This window comes from Sorex fumeus, unplaced genomic scaffold (genome assembly GCF_029834395.1).
Source record: "Sorex fumeus unplaced genomic scaffold, SorFum_2.1 ptg000007l, whole genome shotgun sequence".
Classification (NCBI taxonomy): Eukaryota; Metazoa; Chordata; class Mammalia; order Eulipotyphla; family Soricidae; genus Sorex; species Sorex fumeus.
In genome coordinates, this window is record NW_026606064.1 from 9,660,661 (window position 1) to 9,682,244 (window position 21,584).

General features: G+C 39.8%; 1 protein-coding gene across 10 annotated transcripts in view; it reads left to right on the plus strand.

The window, feature by feature from the left end:
• PHF21A (PHD finger protein 21A) overlaps window positions 1-21,584 on the plus strand; it is a 228,275-nt gene that overhangs the window by 33,919 nt on the left and 172,772 nt on the right. For all 10 annotated transcript variants that reach the window (XM_056131927.1, XM_056131937.1, XM_056131945.1 and 7 more), the window contains 3 exons: window positions 2,043-2,083; window positions 3,461-3,572; window positions 15,081-15,217. In XM_056131927.1, the coding sequence (XP_055987902.1) occupies window positions 15,164-15,217 (54 nt within the window). In that variant the 5' untranslated portion in view covers window positions 2,043-2,083; window positions 3,461-3,572; window positions 15,081-15,163. The remainder of the gene's footprint in view (window positions 1-2,042; window positions 2,084-3,460; window positions 3,573-15,080; window positions 15,218-21,584) is intronic.

Here is a 21,584-nt window from a genome sequence, read left to right on the forward strand (position 1 = left end):
CACGTATATGGGCCTACATGCTTAAAGAATTTCTGGGTCTAGAGAGATAGTACTTTGGTTAAGGCACTTGCATTAAATGTGGGCCGCCTCCATTCAATCCCTGGTACCGCATGATCGGCCAACCATTGTTGTTCTCAGTTCTGGAGGCCCCTGTGCACCATTGGGTGTGGCCTGGTGTCCCTAAGCGTGACCTGGGTGGCCATATATGATCTCTAGTACCACAGGGCCTGAGCAGCACCATGTCCTCAGGCCCTCACATTGAACCCTTTATGAGAATTACAAGAAATATTACTTTGGAAGTCTCCCTCCCCCCAAAAGAATTTCTGTTAAAGAAAAGGCAGGATAAAATAGCAAATTGAGTTTCTTTTTGAACTGAATGTTAGTATCATGAATTGGCTACCTTTTAAAATTATTTTACTGTATGCTTGGTGTGACTATATGATTAAATTAAAAACTGTAATCTGGATGACTTGAAGAGTTTTTGAAATAGCCCCTGAGGAAATGAGAACCCTGTTCAAGTAATGTTAGTCAACAATATTTTAGACATGAAAAGATTAACTTACAGTTTAGGATGCGGAATATATACTTTAATAAAATATTCAGGGAAAGCTTTAAATTTTCTTTGCAATTTTAATGTGAAAAGGAGTTTGTGATAGGGAGAATTGAAAATCAGTTAGTATAGGAGGCTAGCAATGTAACTTGATGATAGAGCATTTGGCTTAAATGTGTAAGGCCCTGGGTTCAAGCCTCAGCACTGCTAAAAGAAAGAGAAATGGAAGGGAAAGAGAAGGAGGAAGGAAGGAAAGAAGGAAGGGAGGGAAGGAGGAAAGGAGAGAAGAGAGGGAAGGAAAAAAGGAAGTGAGGGAGGGAAGGAGGGACTCGGTATATTGTCTGACTTCACTTTTCTGGTCTTGAAGTCAACTAAATAGAGTTAAGTTAATGGAAAAAAAAAGAAGAAGAAGTCACAGGGGGCCAGAGAGACAGTATAGCTGGTAAAGTACTTGCCTTGAATGTGGAGACCTGGGTTCCGTACCCAGTACCCCATGTGGTCCCCCAGCACCTCCAGAAGTGATCATTGGGCATAGAGCCAGGAGTAAGCCATGAGCACTGCCAGTGGTTTCTAGAACAAACCCAAAGAAAATCCTTACAATTGATGAAAGCATCCCTGAACTTTGAATTTAGAACAAAAAAACCTTTATTTTCTTATTAGTTCTGTCCTTGATTGTAGGGATAGTTACTTTTGTGTTTCATGGTTTATAGTTTAAAGGAGGGAGACTTCAAGAATGTGAATGAAAAGTCTAACTTTATGATGATACATTATTATAAAGTGCTGTTAATTTGAATGCCTTACAGAAGATAAGCCCATTTAGGGACTGGACCAATAGTACAGTGGGTAGGGTACTTGCCTTGCACATGGCCGACCCTGGTTCAATCTCCTGTGTTCCATATGGTCCCCTGAGCCTGCCAGCAGTGATTCGTGAGTGCAGAGCCAGGAGTAACACCTGAGCACTATCAGTGTGGCCCCAAAACAAAAACAGCAACAGAAAAACAAACCCATTTCAAGATTAATTAAAAGAAGGCATTGGACCAAACTAAGGGCCAAGTTAAGGAAACCTGCCTAATTTGCTAATACAGCAATGATAGCAAAAACCAGTAGAGGTCATTTGGGGTGGATGAAAGTGTAGTGGGGTTTAATTTTGAAGAGGTTTAATCTTAAGTACATTTTTCTATCTCTTAAGAAAGGTAGACCACCAACTACTTTTCCTTGTCTTGAAAAATTTGGAAAATTAGAGATTTAACTGCCCGTGAATTTTTCTTACTGTAAAACTATCCCCTGCCCCCTCTCGTTTTAAAGCTTGGAGAGGGAGGTGTGTGTGTGTGTGTGTGTGTGTGAGAGAGAGAGAGAGAGAGAGAGAGAGAGAGAGAGAGAGAGAGAAGAGTGTGTGTGTCCCCTAAAATTTAATACCTTTAAGTCTTCAGCTTGTGATGTCATGTCATAAATCTGTGTAATCTAATTCTGTTTTTCCCTTCTTCTGTTATAGGGAGCAGTAGAGCTAAAGGAGGGCCAGTTTCCCCAAAATTGGTAAGTATGTTCATCACTCAGGCATAGTGTGCCTGGTACTAGTTGGAGAATTTAGATAATTCAAATATTTAGTGAGTCTTTTTTCTTCAAAAAGGCTCTCAGAAATGAGTCTTTATGATGAGTAAAAGTAAATTTTTGTCTTGATTCCACATAACCATTCACAAGTATTATTGTATTCCTAATAATACTACTAGAATTACATGTGATAATCTGTTAAAATGCAGTGGTTTCCTTTGCCAAAAGTGTCCTTAACACAGTGGTTAGGGCAGGAAATTCAAAAGTCAAGAATTTCAAAGTTAAGGTTCCCATCATGTTATGTATTATTTAATATGCTGTTATATTTGATGACCTCAGTATATATTTATGCAAAATGGCTAAGTTGGTATTATTGAGAGACCTGACTTTGAAATTTGGGACTCAAAAACATTTATATTCTACTTTAATGGATTGCTTTCATAACTTAATAGTACATTTTTGCTGTGTTATTTTGTATAATTCTTAAAGAATAAGAAAATTGTGAAAGAGAAATGTAGCAATATGTGAGGGGCCCAAGATGTGACTCAATGGTTAAAGTTTATGCAACCTGACTTGATCCCTGAATGTAATGTAGCAGTATGGGGTATATATATAAACAAACTTACATTTTTTCCTAATATATGCTTTAATGCTTGTAAGTCATCATTCCTAATCATTTCTTTGTCTAATTCAAGATCACAGATTGCACAGTGCATTTTAGTGGCTAGAGATCAAGTAAATATTAACCGTATTTATAGAGCATGAGTTACATTAAAAAAAAACCTAGACAAGATAGCTGGAATAAGGTAGCCCCCTAATTCAATGCTGTTACTTTTTTTTTCCATCCTAGTTCAAATAGTAATGAATTTACTGGGTGGAATAGATATTTGGTTAAGACTTCCTTTTCATAACCTACAATCCTTGGTTTGATTCTCTTAACTTTAAGGGATTGGATTGAACATGAAAAGGAGACATTTGAACTGGTACACTTGCATTTTATAAAGTCTTTTAATTCTAGATGGCTTTCTTCCATGGAACCTTTAAAAATAATCAAGACCCTAAATCCCTTTCGTTACTTGAGATGTGATAAAATCAAATTTTTAGAGAGAGGACCTGAAGGACTTTCTCTTCTAGTATTTTACCTATTAAGACAGTTTATTTTTCTTATCCCTTACAAATTGTTACTCACTTACATATTAAATACTACATTTAAGGTGTATCTCATTATTTTTTAGATGTATTGTGTTTAGTTGTATTAACTTCTAGTTCTACAGAATTATTGAGGTGGGTTGGTGGTAGGGAACATGTTCTATGATCAGGTAATTTGGGAAATAAAGCATTAAACAGGTTTCTCTACTGCAGGACTGCTCAGAACCTTTAATATGCTAATGCGCATTGTGAATCTCCAAGAGGGGGATATGGAATGCAGCATTCTTGAATACTTCTAATGACAGGGAGCCCACTACCTCATAAGGTAACATATTCCTTTTTTTTTTGTATAGCTCTAATCCTCAGCTCTTCATTAAATTGATATAAAATCCATTTTTCTCCCATAACTTCCACTACTGTTAACTACTTATTGCTTATGCTGAGGCCACTACGTTCTCTTGTATTATTTTTTTGTATAGTAAATATTTATGGTTCTAGTCAGGTCAGTCTGGATAATTTCTTTTTAATCATTAAATAGTATTCTAGTTAATGTGACAGCCAAGTCTAAAATCTTAGCCTTATTGTTAACTATGCATTTAAACATTACTCTCCAACCTCTTCAGTTTTGAATTTCTATGAGTTTTTAAATTTTACTGCAATGTTTTTGGGTGGAGTTAGAAGTGTTTTAGAAAACATGGTTGATTTTTGTAAGTAAAGGTTGAAAATAGAGGAATGTGTGTGCAGTCCATTTTGTCACACACACACACACACACACACACACCAACTCCTCCCCCAAAATGCTTGAGAACATATCCAACATTATCTAGCAGAGGTGATTTTTATAAGCTGGTATACTAGAAGCATTAAATCTAGAAGTATTACCATATTTGGGAGTGGTCTTTAAGATCAAGTTTGTCAAGCTCTTTTCTATTTCTTTTTGGGCCACATCCAACAGTGCTCAGGGCTTGTTCCTGGCTCTTTGCTTATGGATCACTCCTGGTGTGGCTCAGGGGACCATATATAGCACTGGGGATTGAACCCAGGTCAGCCATATGTCTGGCAAATTCCCTATCCACTCTACTACTATCTTTCTGCTCACCCCCCACTAGAATTTTCTTTTAACCGATGGAATGTCATCAGAGAGTTACTATCATGAAAGTGGGAAAACAAATATTGTGTTAAAATTTTTAAATATTGTCTTTTTTATTTGATTCATGTTTACAGAAGTTTTCTTTTAGTACTATTGAAATTTTGTTATTTTTGAGCACTCGTGATGATTGTTAACACTATATAAGTTAAAGTTAAAAACACAACCACAGTTTGCAAAATCTCAGCAAACACTGCAAGTCTGCTGTGTGACATCCTCTTCCCTGTGAGCCAGGCTTGTGCGCAGCCTTCGTCACAGTGGCAATGACAGGGAAAGGGGATGAGGGAACAATTAAAATTCTGGATCACACACAAAAAGTTAAAAACACTATTTAATCTTCCTGCTTATTATAATGCATATTAAGAAGTAATTTTTACAAATTGAAACTTAATATTTAGTACCAGGCATATGACAAAGATTCATAGATGGTCAACACCTTGTAGCTTTTAAAAAATATTTTAATTATTGAATCTACTCCAAATACATTTATTTATTTAGTTATATATTTACTTGGTTGGTTTGTTTGGGGGCCACACTGGTGTTAGGGGCTTACTACTGGATCTATGCTCATTATCATTCCTGATGGTGCTCAGGAGACCATATAGAATATTGGGGACTAAACCCAGATCGGGTGTGTGCAAGGCAAATGCCTTGGTCTTGATATTATCACTCCAGCCCCAACTCTAAATATTTTTGATAATACAGAACTAAAACCCTGGAGATTTAAATAAACCTATGGTATAAAGCAGCATTCTTCAATCTTTTTATACCTAGACTGCAACCTATCCTGAATACCAGTCCATAAACCAGCAGTTATCACCAAGGTGGTAAGACCAGTAGTTTTTAATCTTTCTTTACCCACAGACAGGCACAGTTCATAGCCCAACCACTAGTAGAAGACTGCTGGTATAAAGAATGTAGATCTGTCCATTTTTAGAGAATTTAGCCTGGGAGGTGCATTGGATTACAGATTTGTTAGAAAAATTATTGGCTCACAGGTCAAATTTTGTTTGGGAAAAGATTTATATTAAGTCATGAACAGATCATAATGTACTTTATCAGTAGACTCAGAGTTACAGCATTATCATACTATTCAAATCATGATAAAAAGACCAAGAGACCACATAGTGCCAAGAAGAAACAAAACAAAGAAAAAAAATAGAGGGGCCAAAGTGATAGTACAGCTGGTAGAATGCTTGCCTTGCATGTGACTGACCTGGGTTTGATCCCCAGCATTACCTGTGGTCTTCCAAGAATTGCCAGTAATGATCCCTGAGCTTAGAACCATAAGTAAGCTGTAAGCCCTGACCCCCACTGGGTGCTGCTAAGAAAAAAAAAGGGGGCCGAGTTAGAAACCTCTTCTTTTTTTTGAAATGGCTATAGACAAATCACCCTGAATGTGCCCGATCTCATCTGATCTTAGAAGCTAAGCTGGATCGGGCCTGGTTAGTACTTGGATGGGAGAAGCCTCTTTCTTAAGAGAATTTTAAAATAATATAGCTGCAAATTTCTCAGCAATATACTATATACTCATATTATATATTGATATATATATATCACACAGTATAATAAACTGAGAAGTTTATTAAAAAGTGTGTGTGAGTGTGTGTGCTGTTTTTTCCATCCAGTGTCAGGAATGTAACTCAGGGCCACATAAATATAAGGTATGCACTTCACTACTGAGTCAGATCTAGCAAAGCTGTTGTGAATAGATAAAGGCGTTGAGTATGTTAAGAATAGCATAGTACTTTATAAGGGCTCTTTATACAACTTCACTTTTGTTAAGCTTTGTAACAAAATCTTATGATGTAGGCGATACTGTCTTATTATCTCTGATTTGTAGTGGACAAACAAAAACAAACCAGAAAAGGGACTACAGAGGTAGCTTGGGCCAGTAGTGTGTGCCTTGCTTGTACAAGGATCCAAGTCCTATCTCTAAGCATAACGTGGTTCTCTTGGGTACCACTGGGTTTGGCCAGGCTGGCTCTTGCATTTGAACTTTCGAGCCTGGTTGGCCAAGTATTGCTGGAGGTGGCTCTTTATACTCCCTGAACATTCCTTGGGAGGTTCAAGAAAACCTCTGCTTCAAGAGGACACAGTGAGTAGGTACAATCAGTATATTTAGGGGGCTGGGAATGTTGTTTCCAGGTGTCACAGCAGCCTCTTTTTATTGATTTGTTTGGTTTTTAGGAATTTGAGCGATAGCACAGTGGTAGGGCGTTTGCCTTGCACACAGCCAACATGGCCGACCCGAGTTCGATTCCTCCGCCCCTCTCGGAGAGCCCGGCAAGCTACCAAGAGTATCTCGCCCGCACGGCAGAGCCTGGCAAGCTCCCCGTGACGTATTCGATATGCCAAACACAGTAACAACAAAGTCTCCAATGGAGACGTTACTGGGCCTGCTCGAGCAAATCGACAAACAACGGGAGGGCCTTTACCTTTACCTTTTTAAATTTTTATATTTTATTATTGAAGTTAAGTGCATTGATACCCTCGTAGTTTGAAGTGTAAAGTTTTAAAGATAACAAATGGTAGTTGTGCTGGGCAATGCCTTCTCTGGTAGAATTTTGAGTTGTTCAGGGTGGCCAAAGGTATTCTATCTTACTAAAATATGCCTCTTACTAATTTGTAAGTCTATTTATATTTTCCTTGCATTACTAATTTTCTGCTTATAATTTATTAGAATAAGTTGAAATAAAGTCTTTCATAATTTAGCAAATGTCTTTTATGATGTCTTAAACTATCTCCAGTTTTCACATGATGTCTCTATGAATTACCTGAAATACTGTTTTTAAAAAGAATTCAGCATGAGTTTGCCTTATTTTGGTAAGCTACAAATTGATGTGTATAATTTGTTCCTTGAGCTAGACACCAATTTCTTAAAATTGTTTTCCAGAAAGTGACCATTTAAAAGGAGGATATCAAGTGAATCTTCTAATCCTTCATAAGTTTTTCTGTAACAAAGCCACTACCTTTTTTACCCCTACAGTTATATTTTGAATTAAAGTGAACAATTTGCATTTAGAGTATTTACAAAATAAAACTTCTGCCTTTGTGTGTCACTAATAAGAAGACAACAATCTGATGGAAGAAGTAAAAGCTGTCAGCTCTTTATTAACTTGAGTTACAGGCTTTTTTACTCTCACATTTTTGAGCTTCCAGGTTAATACCATGGTTTATTGAGCATTTTATTTTATTGGTGATTGTGTGTGTGTGTGTGTGTGTGTGTGTGTGTGTGTGTAGCGATAGCACAGCGGTAGGGCATTTGCCTTACAAGCGGCCAATGTGGCTGGCCCGAGTTCGATTCCTCTGCCCCTCTCAGAGAGCCTGGCAAGCTACTGAGAGTATCTCCCCCGCATGGCAGAGCCTGGCAAGCTACCCATGATGTATTCGATATGCCAAACACAGTAACAACAAGTCTCATGATGGAGACGCTACTGGGTCCGCTCAAGCAAATCGATGAACAACGGGAGGATCGTGACCGTGTGTGTGCATGTGTGTGTTTGTGTGTTCTTTATTATACCTCAGTTAATTTGTGTACCTAAGAACTGGTGCTTTTTTTTTTTAATGAAAACATTTGAAACTATCCATACCTTGTGAAAAGGAAAGTAAATTATAGTGTTACTATCCAGAGATCATCTGCAGACAACTTTCAGAGTGCCACCTGATTCAGCTGTTAGACAGCTCTGAGTATTTTGATAAATCTGTCTCTCTGATTGGATAACTTAAAGTTTGTATTTCTTACTATTGAATGTGGGTGTTTTTTTCTATTGATTCTTCTTTCATACTTCTTCTGTGAATTGCTTTTTTGTAGTTATTTTTAAAAGTGAGGGGCCAGAGAGATAGCAGATAGGGCATTTGCCTTGCATGCATCCCACCTGATTTGATACTCAGCATCTCATGTGGCCCCCTAAGCACTAGCAGCAGTGATCCATGAGAACAGAGCCAGGAGTAAGTCCTGAGCACCACTGGGTGTGACCCCCAAACCCAAAAGAAGTTGATTTTGTAGGCACACTAAATGTATTATTGCCCCTGTATCCTGTAAGTTCTTTGTGTTTTTAACCTGCTGTTTCCAGAATTTATATAAATTGAGTTGTACAGTGATGTTACATATAGTTACATATAACTCAGCAAAATAATATGCTCTTTGGGTTATTGAAAAAAATTCTTAGACTTAAAGGTGATTCTTCTTGTTTTGATTTGATTTTTGGCCATACCAGCAATCCTCAGGGGCTATTTTCAGCTCTGTGCCCTGGGGTTGCTCTTTTTTTTTTCTTTTTGGGTCACACCTGGTGATGCACAGGGGTTACTCCTGGCTCTTGCACTCAGGAATAACTCCTGGAGGTTCCCGGGGGACCATATGGGATGCTGGGAATTGAACCTGGGTCGGCCTCATGCAAGGCAAACGCCCTACCTGCTGTGCTATTGCTCCAGCCACCCTCCCCCCTCCGGGGTTGCTCTTGATGATGTTCAGAGACCATGCAGTTCTGGGTATCAGAGTCCAGCCTTCCGTATCCAAAGAATGCGTTCAACCTACTCAGCTCTCTCTCTTTCTCGCTCTCTCTCTCTCTCTCTCTCTCTCTCTCCATCCCCCCCCCCCCCCCCAAAGGCAGTTCCTACCTCACAAGCAGTGCTCAGCAGGCCCAGGGAGTCCTTCCTGGCAGTTCTTTAACTTCCAGTCTGGTGGGTCAGATCAAGGGCCAAGGGTGTAGTGCAGCAGGCACTTGTGCTGGGGATTACACTCTGCTGGTAATTCCCACTTCCAGGACTGCAGTTGCGGTTGCTTGTTGCTCAGGGGACCATGTGGTGCTGAGGATCAGATCAGGGTTCACTGAATGCAAGGCATATGCCTTATTCCCTGTACTATCTCTCCAGGTCTTTAAAGGTGATTCTTAATTTGATAGACATTTTAAGAAGTCATCTTGGGCTCATTTTCTGATAGAACCTTGCAAAACTGAAAACTGATTTTGACTCGAATGCAGTTTCAAGAACTCTAATACATAAATCAGGAAGTAGCACTGTAGCACTGTCCTCCCATTGTTCGTTGATTTGCTCGAGCAGGCCCAGTAACTTCTCCATTGTGAGACTTGTTGTTACGGTGTTTGACGTATCGAATGCGTGATGGGTAGCTTGCCAGGCTTTGCCTGGTGTGGGCGAGATACTCTGAGTATCTTGCTGGGCTCTCTGAGAGGGGCAGAGGAATGAACCCCACTCGGCTGGGCCGGCCACTTGCAAGGCAAACGCCCTACCACTGTGCTATAACTAGTTTTAACATTTGCTTTTCTCGGCAAACTTACATGACAACACAAATCATGGCATGAATCAGTTAGTTATTATAATCTGTTATTTATTATAATTTTAAAGACTTTCTTATGTAATAAGCATTTGAAAAAAATCAGGTTTCCAAGCTTCCAACCATTGACCAGCTTGGCACAAGAGTGAGTGTGTGTGAGTGTGTGTGTGTGTGTGTGTGTGTGTGTGTGTGCCGGTGTGGGGGTCCAGGGGGAAGAAAGGAATGGACAAAGGGCAGTTAGAATAGAGAAGGGACCAGTATGACAATAATAGTTGGAAATGATCATTTTGGACAGGAACTGAGTGTTGATAGTAGGTAAAGGGATATACCTGATAACCTTTCAGTATCTGTATAACAAGTCATAGGCCCCAAAGGGGGGAGGAATGGAGAGGGAAGTAAGGGGGGGAGTGAGGGAGAGAGGAGGAGAGGGAGGTGAGAGAGAAAGAGAGAGCGATAGTGAGAAAGCAGTGAGCGAGTGAGCGAGCCTGCCATAGAGATGGGGGCGGGGAACTGGGGACATTGTTGGTAGGATATGTGCACTGGTGAAGGGACGAGTGTTGGAATATTATATGACTGAAACCCAATCATGAACAACTTTGTAATTGTTTATATTACTCTCACTGTGATTCAGTTAAAAACATTTTTTTAAAAATTAGGTTTGTCAAAATATGTCTCCTAATCCAAATAATCTCTCCTAAATATACAGCCTTTATGAAGATTTTTTGTTGACCGTATATCATTGTGTAATTTTCCTTTCCTATTCTCCACAAATGTAAGTCAAAGCAATTTTGCGTTTTGGAATTTAGTCTCTCTTATGTTTAAGTTTTTTATATTATGGCTTGCATTTCAAGTCCAGTTCTCCTTTGAACACATAGCTCACTTGCTTGTCTCTGTTTCTTTACTTGCCTCTTTCTCTCTCAAACACACACTTCTTCTTTTCTCCCCTCATATCTTTCTAAATATGTTTCAGTTAAAACTATCTTGCTTCACCATTTTGCCTCCTCTGAAAATTCTTCTTTGGGGGGAAAAGGTGACAGACCCACAATGCCTGCGGTTAGGACTGACCTGAGCTAGGCCAGGCATTGCCCTGAGAGCTGGTGGCCAAGGTGGGTCAAGCAGAGTGGTAGGAACTCTCTATTTTGGAATAAGTCTCCCTTGATCTCCACTCTACCATGCCACGGGCAACAAAAATCACATTGTAAATATAAACCAGCCAGCCAAAAAACAATAAATATATAAGCAGTTGTATAAAAAGTTTTCTGTATTATATAATGCAGTTTATAAACTATAGAGAAAGGATTATACTGGTGTTTTAATCATAAGGTAAAGGTAAAGGCCCTCCCGTTGATCGTCGATTTGCTCGAGCGGGCCCAGTAACGTCTCCATTGGAGACTTTGTTGTTACTGTGTCTGGCATATCGAATACTCTCGGTAGCTTGCCGGGCTCTCCGAGAGGGGCCGAGGAATCGAACTCGGGTCGGCCATGTTGGCTGCGTGCAAGGCAGACGCCCTACCCGCTGTGCTATCGCTCCGTTTTAATCATAGTGAGATTTAACAAATATAATGAAAATTAACATTCACAAGAATACATTCTGTGCTTAACCCTGTAACTGCTAAACCAGCTTTTTTTTGCGGGGGAGTGGAGAGGTAGGGGTAGGGGACGTACTTAGTAATACCAAGCAAATCAGTTGGCCATTTCAGTGCCAGGCCTAGTGATGCTGGGAACCACCAGGGCTATACTTGGTGCCTCTCTCTCCAGCCCCAATTTTTATTTTGAAAGGCTTCACCTGGTGGTGCCCAGGGGTTACCACCATGATACTGAGGGAACATATGGTGCCAGGAATTGATCCCAAAGCTACTACATACAAAGACTATACTCCAAACCTTAGAGCCATCCTTCCATTACCCCCCCCCCCCCGCTTCCACCCATTGAGTTAGTTTTTTTTGTTTGTTTGTTTGTTTGGTTTTTGCTTTTTGGGTCACATCCAGCCGATGCTCAGGGGTTACTCCTGGCTCTGCACTCAGGAATCACTGCTGGCAGTGCTTGGGGGACCATATGGGATGCTGGGAATCGAACCCGGGTCGGCCGCATGCAAGGCAAATGCCCTACCCGCTGTGCTCTTGCTCCAGCCCCGAGTTAGTTTTTAAAGAAGTTTCAAGGGGCTGGAGAGATAATAGAGAAGTTAAGGCACTTACCTTGTATGCCACCAACCCTGGTTTAGTCTTTGACACTGTATATAGTCCCCCAGCACCAGCAGCAGTGATCCATGAACACTGCTAGATTTGACCTAAAACACACAAAAAATAAATTGATTTAAAAGATTTTTAAGAAAGCTTAAGTTGAATATGTGCATTATTCACAGATAATTTTTAGAAAGTGTAGGAGCCAAAGTGATATACTGTAGATGAGGAGCTTGCCTTGCATGTGGCTGACCTAGGTTCGATTCTAGGCACCCCATATGGTCCCCCAAGCCCCATTAGGAGTGATCACTGAGCACAGCCAGATGTGGCCTTAAAAACAGTCGTTCTTCCCCCTCCCCCCCCACCACAGTAGTGCAAAGATAGTGAGTCTTTGTGGTTTAAGACAAGGATGTGGAAACCTCTGACCTATGGGCCATATGGCCTATGAAGTCATGTGTTCTGACCTTGGTCCGTGATGGGACAGACATGTATGCTTATCTCATTGGCTGCTGCAGCTTGTTGTCTATATTTTATGGTTCATGAATGATGTTATAAATAGCCAAGTGACCCTTGGCAGATACAAGGTTTTCTATGCCTGGATTAAGGAGTAGTAGTTTGGGGCTGGAGCAATAGCACAACAGGTAGGGCGCCTTGCACGTGTTTGACCCGGGTTCAATTCCCAGCATCCCATATGGTTCCCCGAGCACCGCCAGGAGTAATTCCTGAGTGTATGAGACAGGAATAACCTCTGTGCATTGCTGGATGTGACCCCCCCCAAAAAAAAGGAGTAGTAGTTTTTCTGATTATTCTCTCAGTTTTTAGAATACTGAAAAGCTGCTCTAAGTATAAGTTATATAGATAGGAAAAAGAAAAAAAGTTTTAATATAATCAGAAAAAATAGACTTTTGCTTTGGTAGAGTACCTAGAATCATTTTTAAGATCTTATTCAAGATAAAAGAGAAAAAATGGAAAGAAGGTCTGGGTTATAGCTCAAAGGACTCAAGTTCAATTCCTAGCTCCCCAGGGGTGCTGCCATGCACCTTGTGGAGTATAGGCTGGATGAGACAGAGGGACAAAGTGAACTTTCCACTTGGCTGTTATATGCTTTGCTAAAGAGATGTATGGGCTCACTGGAAAATGATGTTCACTGTAAAGCTGGAAATGTCTGTTTCATTGGTAGACATCTCCTATGTTGTGTTTAAAAAAATCACTCTGAAATTATGTAGTGGTTTTTTTTTTTTTTTTTGCTTGCAATGCACAGGGGTTCCTCCTGGCTCCGCGCTCAGGAATTACTCCTGGCGGTGCTCAGGGGACCATATGGGATGCTGGGAATTGAACCCGGGTTGGCCGCGTGCAAGGCAAATGCCCTACCCGCTGTGCTATTGCTCCAGCCCCCGTGTTTTTTCTTAATTCTTAATTTTTTAAATCAAAACTTCTTTGGTGGGGGCTGGCAGGGCTTAGACCTGACTTTTTACCACTCCTGGCAGTGCGTGGTGTATCCTATCCTGTGCCAGGGATCAAACTGGGGTTGGCCACATACACATTGAAATCCTTAACCTGTGTACCATCTCTCTGGTAGCGAAAACTTTAAAGTTATGCCAGAATTTTCCCATGTTGAGTTTATTTTTCATTTGATTTAAATTATTTTGTTCTGAGCTATTCCCAGTGATGCTCAGGAGCTACTCCTAGGCCTTATAAGACTCAGACCATTCATGGCAATGCTCAGGGGACTGTATGAGGTACTGGAGATGAGCCAGGGTTGCCGCATGCAAGGCAAGAGCCTTCACTCCATATCCATCTGGCCTCTTGTGCTTATTTTTGAAATAGAGTAAGAGCCATACAAATAAAAGTACTCTGTCTCCTTTAGTCTCCCAGAGACATGTAACTCTCCAGTGTACACCGAGTGATGTTTAAAATGTATGATCAGGTTGTTATGTGTCTCTTTAAAAATAGCATGTCATAGATGTATTCACCCCCTTTAGGCTCTCAACTAATCTAGGTCAGAAGTGGTCTGATTCAATATAAAGTTACAGAATGGGAGACTAACACCCAAGAATAATAGAGATAAGTACCAGAAGGATCACTCCACAGCTTAGAAGCTGGCTTCGCATGCTGGGGGAAAAAGCAGCTCAGATAGAGAAGGGAACACCAAGTAAAGAGTGTTAGGAGGACCTGCTCAGGATGGGAGATGTGGGCTGAAAGTAGACTATAGACCAAACATGATGGCCACTTAATACCTCTATTGCAAACCACAACATCCCAAAAGAGAGAGAGAGCAAGAGGGAATGCTCTGCCACAGAGTGGGGTAAGGTGTTGGGGATAGGGTGGGGGTAGTAGGAGGGATGCTTGGGACCATTGGTGGTGGGAAATGGGTACTGGTGGAGGGATGGGTACTCAATCATTGTATGGCTGAAACGCAAGCACAAAAGTTTGTAAGCCTGTAACTGTACTTCAGGGTGATTCACTGGAGAAAAAAAAAGTGGTCTGATTCAGCTCTGTAGCTTTGTTTTGTTTGGGGGTGGGGGCTTGCTCAGTGCCCACGGGTTACTCCCAGAGGTGCTGAAGATTGGACCTGGGCCTTTGCAGAGCATACTCACTAACCTTTGAGCTATCTCCCTGGCTCTCAGCTTTGTTTTAAGAACGTAGACTAGTGCTGAACGTGTACTTATTACTGAACAGATGCTTGGATGTTCTCATGACCACATTAAAATCTTATATTTTTATTATTTGAAGTATTTTGTAGAAGATTGTTCAAGGAATCACTGTCACTCTCACTGTTCTCCCGTTGTTCATTGATTTGCTCGAGCGGGCCCAGTAAGCATTGTCAGACTTGTTGTTACTGTGTTTGGCATATTGAATACGTCACTGGGAGCTTACCAGGCTTTGCCATGCAGGCAAGATACTCTCAGTAGCTTGCCAGGCTCACCGAGAGGGGCAGAAGAATTGAAGGCGAAGGAATCGAACTCTGGTTGGACCGGTCGGCTGTGTGCAAGGCAAACACCCTACCCGCTGTGCTATCGCTCGAGCCCAAGGAATAAAAGTCAAAATTTTGTTATTATTTAGTACAAAAAAGTTAATCCATACCAGGAAAATGTCTATTTGAAAAATTTCTTACCCTGTGTCAGAAAAGTCAAATGTTTTCGACTATCATAATTTTAACATGAATATTTTCTCTATATTCAAATGACCCACAATTTTTTATGATCTCTACAGCTGCAGTGAGAAGAGGAGTTTCTTATTTTAAACAGAGGCTGAAGAAACTGTAGAATTAGCAAAGAAAGTGGAGAAAGTAGAGGATGGAGTTGCAGACTCTACAGGAGGCTCTTAAAGTGGAAATTCAGGTTCACCAGGTATGTTGCATTATTGTCTTCTCCCACATCTTGCTATTAAGTAATGGGTAAAGTTAGCAAACAGGCCCATCTCTGATAGTGTAGTTTTTAATCATCTTTCAGACTGCTGTACTAGAGATGTGTCATTTGTCTTTTGTCACTATTAAACAAACTCATTGATGCTACTTTTAAGAACTGAACTTTAGTAAACCTGGCTTCCTTCCCAGAGAAAAGAACAGAAATACCTTTTTTATTTGTTTTTAGTGGTGCTGGGGATGAAAAAAAGCTTTTTCATAAACGAAAGGTAACTTGTCTACCACTTATACTAAAGTTTTTATTCATAAGCAATTTTATGCCTTTATTCCAGTCTTTAGTGAGAGTGGTATTGCTTTCACAAGTATTTACATTTCAGATTTCTTGAAAAAAATTTTTGAAGGGATGGGGAGCACATCTGGCAATACTCAGGACTTACTCCTGGCAGTGCTTGGGGTACCATATGGGGTTCCAGGGACCAAACCTGGGTTGACCACCTGCAAACGCAAGCACCCTGCCTGCTACACTATCTCTTCATTGCTAGGCCTGTCAACAAAGCTTTAAGTTCTATCAGCAGGCTATGATGTTGCTCAGTGGTAGAGTGAATGCTTTGCCTTGGGTTTGTTTCCTATCAGCCTCCTATGTGAAAAAGTATACAGAAATATAAAATGAAGGTATAAGACAAAAATAGGTCCTTTAATAACAGAATCATTAATATTTATTACTAAATCATTAATATTTATTACTAAAGCAGACTATGACTATTTTATATTTTCTACTTCTGTTTTGGGGCCACAACTGGTGGTGCTCAGAATTTGGGGGACCGTTTATGGGTTTTATTTTTTTGCTATTAACTCTGTACTATCCATTCTCTCATGTTCTATAGACAGTAGCTTGATAAGTCTATATATTCAAATTCATACCCAGACCCAGACCCAGACACACACACACAAAGACACACACACAAACACACAGTTTTTACGTGAAGTATTTTTGTTGTTGTTGTTTTGGGGGACCATACTGAGTGGTGCTTAGGGCTTACTCCTGACTCCCTGGCTCTGCTCAAGGATCACTTCTAGTGGGACTCGGGGGACCGTATGAGGTGCAAGGAACTGTTCTCTGGTCAGCCACGTGCCAGGGAGGAGCCCTGCACACTGTACTCTCTGACTCCTACATGAAGTACTTATATTCAAAAATCCTTGCTACAGAGAAATAGTAACCTGGGTAAGGTACTTGCCTTGGATGCAGCTGACCCAGAGTTCAGTTATTAGCATCCCATTTAGTCCCCTGAGCACTGCCAGGAGGAACTCCTGAGCGCAGAGCCAGGAGTAGGCCCTGAACATCACCAGTTGTGGCTCCAAAACAGAACATGGGCCTGGAGTGATTACATAGCAGGTAGGGCACCTGCCTTGCACACTGCATACCTGAGTTTGATCCCTGACATACCATATGATCTCCCTGAACACTGCCAAGACTGATTCCTTAGTGCATAGTCAGGAGTAACCCCTGAGCATTGTCGGGTGTGGCCCAAAAACAACAAACAAAAAGAAAATAAAAAGCAAACAAAATAGTTGCTGCTACTCTAAGTCTTGCTGAACTATTGCTCAGAAGTAGTCTTAGAGTTTTCCACAAACAGGTAGACTTTATGTGAAGTATATTTTGCTTTTATTTTAACATTAAGTATAGCATGTGAAAAGTAATGCCTTTTTTGGACCATAGTATAGTAGGTAGAGAACTTACCTTGCATGCAGTTGACCCACGTTTGATTTCTTGTACCTGATATGCCACCCTTACCCCACTCTGCTACTAACCCTGCCAGGAATGAACCCTGAGCACAGAGCTAGGAATAAGCCCTGAGCACTGTTGGATTGGCCCAAAATACCCCCCCCCAAAGGAATCACGATCATGATCACAGTAACAATCATCCTGTTGTTCATCGATTGCCTTGAGCAGGCCCCAGTAACGTCTCCTTCGTCCTAGCCCTGAGATTTAAAGTGCCATATTCAAGGTTCTTTCAGGGTTAGGGGAATGAGACCCATCATTGTTACTGGTACTTGGCATTTTGGGTATGCCACGGGAAGTTTGCCAGACTCTGCCGTGTAGGCAGGTTACATTCGGTAGCCTGCCAGGTTGTCCAAAGTAAGAATGAGATAATAAGTAATGCACTTTTAAATTTTTCTGCTCTTTCCTAGTATTGAATGAGGAGAATAAAAATTTGTCTTTTCTCTAGAGAGGTATTTCAGTACTTGTTGAATACCTAAATTGGGCTGAATAATGACAGTTAAAATCAGTTTGTTCAAAGTTAACATACTAGAATAATAATAATACCATTCTAATAATGCATAATATTAGTAGTCAGTCTGATAATCAATCTGAAATTTTCAGGGATCAAAGATGATATAATGAAATTGTGTGTGGTTTTTGGAGATACTCATTCCTCTCAAGAAATTTTGGGATGACAGAGTTAATATCTCACTTTTAGTTTATCCTCTCAAGAGATGAACCAATTCTCAATATTCAGTGCTCTAAATTGAACTAAACAATTAAAAATTAAGTACAGTTCTGAAATATTATTTTATATCCTGGATTCAAGTATACTAGTTCTGTAAAAAAATATAGTTAACTAGAATTATTTTAAATTTTGATTTTCATTCGATTTTAAAATATCTTTTAATATTTTTCCTAAACGTACCTGAATTATGTAATAATCACTCACATCTGAATATTTTTTTTTTGCATAAAATTAGTGGCTTTCAAGTTCATCTCTAATGGTTATGTGACATTTTATGTAATTATGAATTTTTATATGCTGATTGATACAGCATTCTAACTTTTAAAATAATATTTTTACTCTAGTTATCTTTTGAATACTATCTTTTGTTTTGTTTTGTTTTGGGACTATACCTGGCCATGCTCAGGGCTTACTCCTGGCAGGCCTAAGGTACAGGACCAACCATATAGGGTGTTGGGAATTGAAACCAGGCTACCTGTGTGCAAAGCAAGCACCTTACCCACTGTACTGTCTCAGACCCCTAGAATCCTAGTTTTGAAAAAATTGAAATAATAGTAAATCCATGTGATATACCTTATTTATGTCTGATGATGTTATTCTGATTGGATATGTGGTGATCCTCATGATTACTGATCATAGCAGATACAGGAATGTCAGAAATGGCACACACTGTCATACATTTGATGGAGTATTGGGGCAGAACTCCTCCTTCATGCATTTTAGTTCAGGAATGAAATTAGAACTAACATTGAGCTTACAGGGTGGAAAGCCTGATACTGCTCTGGTGGGAGAATATAGTTGTTTTTTGTTTTGTTTTGTTGTTTTTATGAATAGGGAGAGGCTAAGAAAATAGTGACAGGCACATGATTGATATTCAGTAACTGCTTGTGTAATGATAACTTGTGGGTATCTTACCTTTTGGGGAAAATCGCCCCTTTTTCTACCTTTGAGTGTTTTTATGAGGATTTGTGAAAGTCATATTTAAACTTGGAGAATATTTACTTGGAATGGAGAATAGAATAAAGCAGAGAGAAACAAACTTTCTCTGTAAAGGACCAGATAATAAAATATTTATACTTTATGAGTCATTTATGATCCCTGTCATATCTTCTCTGCTCTGTTGCTGTACAGACAAAGCTGCCACAGATACTGTAGAAGTAAATGTGTGGAGCTATGTTCCAGTAAAACTTTATTTACAGAAACAGGTGGTAGGCTGGATTTGCCTGTGGGCTTTGGTTTGCCAACTTAGAGTGTGAAGTATATTGGAATAAAAATTTGCTTCATTTTTGCTTTAGAAAATAACCGCTCTGATAACAGTGTCAGCTTTAAAGTCAGTATGGATTTGGGTGGTCTTGTTTGTTGCACAAGTTGCCCTGTCTTGTCTCTTTGCCTAAAATGTAGCTTCACTGCTTATAGATAGAAAGTTTATTTCTTTCAGAACTAGAAACTTTGTAAATATTATAGTTCATTCAGTTTTTTAATCCAGTGTCATAGAAGAAAACCATTTTCAGTTTTAAGTAAGCAGTTTTGAGGCTGGGAATGTAGCTAAGAGGCAGAACACTTGTTTTGCAAGCTGGGTCTAATCCCACCCAAGTCCATCTACCCAAATAAAGAGCACTTTAGTAGACTAGTCAAGTTTCTGGTAACTAAATCAAGGTAAGCCAAGTACTTTTTTTTTAAATTTATTTTTTATAGACTTACAAATTTTTGTGCTTGGGTTTCAGTTATACAATGATCAAGTACCCATCCCTCTACCAGCGCCCGTCCTCCACCACCACGGGTCCCAGCATCCCTCCCATCCCCCATTCCCCCATCCCACCCTGCCTCTGTGGCAGGGCATTCCCTCTTGTTCTCTCTCTCTTCTTTTGGGTCCTGTGTTTTGCAAGAGAGGCATTGAGTGGCAGTCATGTTTGGTCTATAGTCTACTTTCAGCATGCTTCTCCCACCCTGAGAGGATCCTCACAACACCCTTTATTTAGTGCTCTCTTCTCTCTCTGAGGTTCCTTTTCCCCTAGCACGTGTGGCTGGCCTCCAAGTCATGGAGCAAAATTCCTGGTAGCCAACTACTTTTTTAATTGAAGAGTATAACTAGCATTTAGACTGCACTAGTAAAAATGCACATATATTTTTCAATTTTATTGAGCTCTTAGAGTTAGTGTTTTATTATTAAAACCAGGGTATAGAAGCGTTACTGATGATGTATATAAACAGTTTTTAAAATTTTTGGTCACATAGTTGCAACATCAGCTCTCCAGAATGTTGTTTAACACAGGAAGTAAGTCCTTTGACTAGTTGGGATAAATGTCAGAAGTCATTCACCATATCCAGTGGCGGTTGAATTGTTAGAGAAGTTGTGATATATATAAACAGTAGATTATGTGACTCCGAGAAAAGGTAAATCTTGCAGTTTGCTGCAACTTAGATGGTACTGGAGAGCATCATATCAAGTGAAATAGGTCAAATGACTAAGAACAAATATCACATGATCTCATTTTGTGATAATTAGAGAAACAAAACAGAATTATTACTATTTTTTGTTTGGGGCCCACACCCAATGATGTTCAGGTATTACTCCTAGCTCTGCACTCAGGAATTATTATTGGTGATGCTTAGGGAATTAAACCTGGTTGACTGTAGACAAGGCAACTGCCTTACCCACTGTACTGTTGCTCCTGCCCTGAGAATTAGATAGTATTGAATAATGACAAATTCTTGACCTTTCATTGCAGAACTGATTACCAAAGAGTTGGGAGAAGTGGAGTGGAGTGGAAGGAAGAGGTAGACTAGAAGTGACATAAGAAAAGTCATGGAGGGTCTTGGGCCTTTGGTAGGGTGGGATTTCAGTAAGTTTGTTCTCAAAACTATTAAAGTTAACACCATTGTAACCAGGTAACCTAAACTACTACATATATATATATATATATATACATATATATAACTTTATTTTATATATATTTAAATCATTCACCAGAGAGTTTACATTTTATGTAAGGGGGATTTCTTGAAACCTGTTTACTCATCTTAGAATTCATCATTGTAGCATAATAGATCAAATAGAGCAAATTCGAGTTGAGTTTTTAGGGCCTGTGTGAGGTAGGCACAGTAACAGCAAGATAGGTAACTGATTGCTTATTTTAGTATTGCATATACTGAAAATTAAAATATAGACACGAGAACTTTTAGAAATAGTTTCAGGACTTGGTTAGAAGAATTTCATTTTACAATTTTTTTCATTAAAATTTTTTTTATAGAGGCCACATCGAATGGCTCTGGGACTAGTGAAAGCAGGCCATTCCTGGGAATACAGTCCAGCTCTGCAGTCCTGATGGCTCGGTGTCGGGGGCCACACCTGGAGCTGTTGGGGCAGGTGTAATGCAATGCTGGGGACTGAATTTTGGACCTCACACATGCTAGGCATGTGCTCCCTCCCTTGAGCCATAGTCTCGATCCTCTTTTTGTATTCTTTGAAGAGTTGATGTAATTATGCCTTAAGAACCAAAACAATAATGACTTTCCTAAGTATATACTTTAGAAAATTTTTATGACAAAATGATAAAATGCCTGCTCACAAAAAGAGTAACAGAATACTGAGTTTTACGAAAAAACTTAGGTGACAGTAGAAGCGTGCATGCCTCAAGTAATTTCCTTGGCAAACAGCTTGTTCCCCAGTACTTCTAGGAATAAACCTCTGATGGTCATTTATTGTTTCAGTTCTACTCCTGGTTATTGTTACCCTTGAGCAGCAGTGCTTTTGGAAGTTTGGTTATATCAGTGTTACCCTTTTTTCCCTTGTTTAGACTTCTGGTTTTCCTAGTAAAGTTCTTTCTCAGTAATTACTCTAGT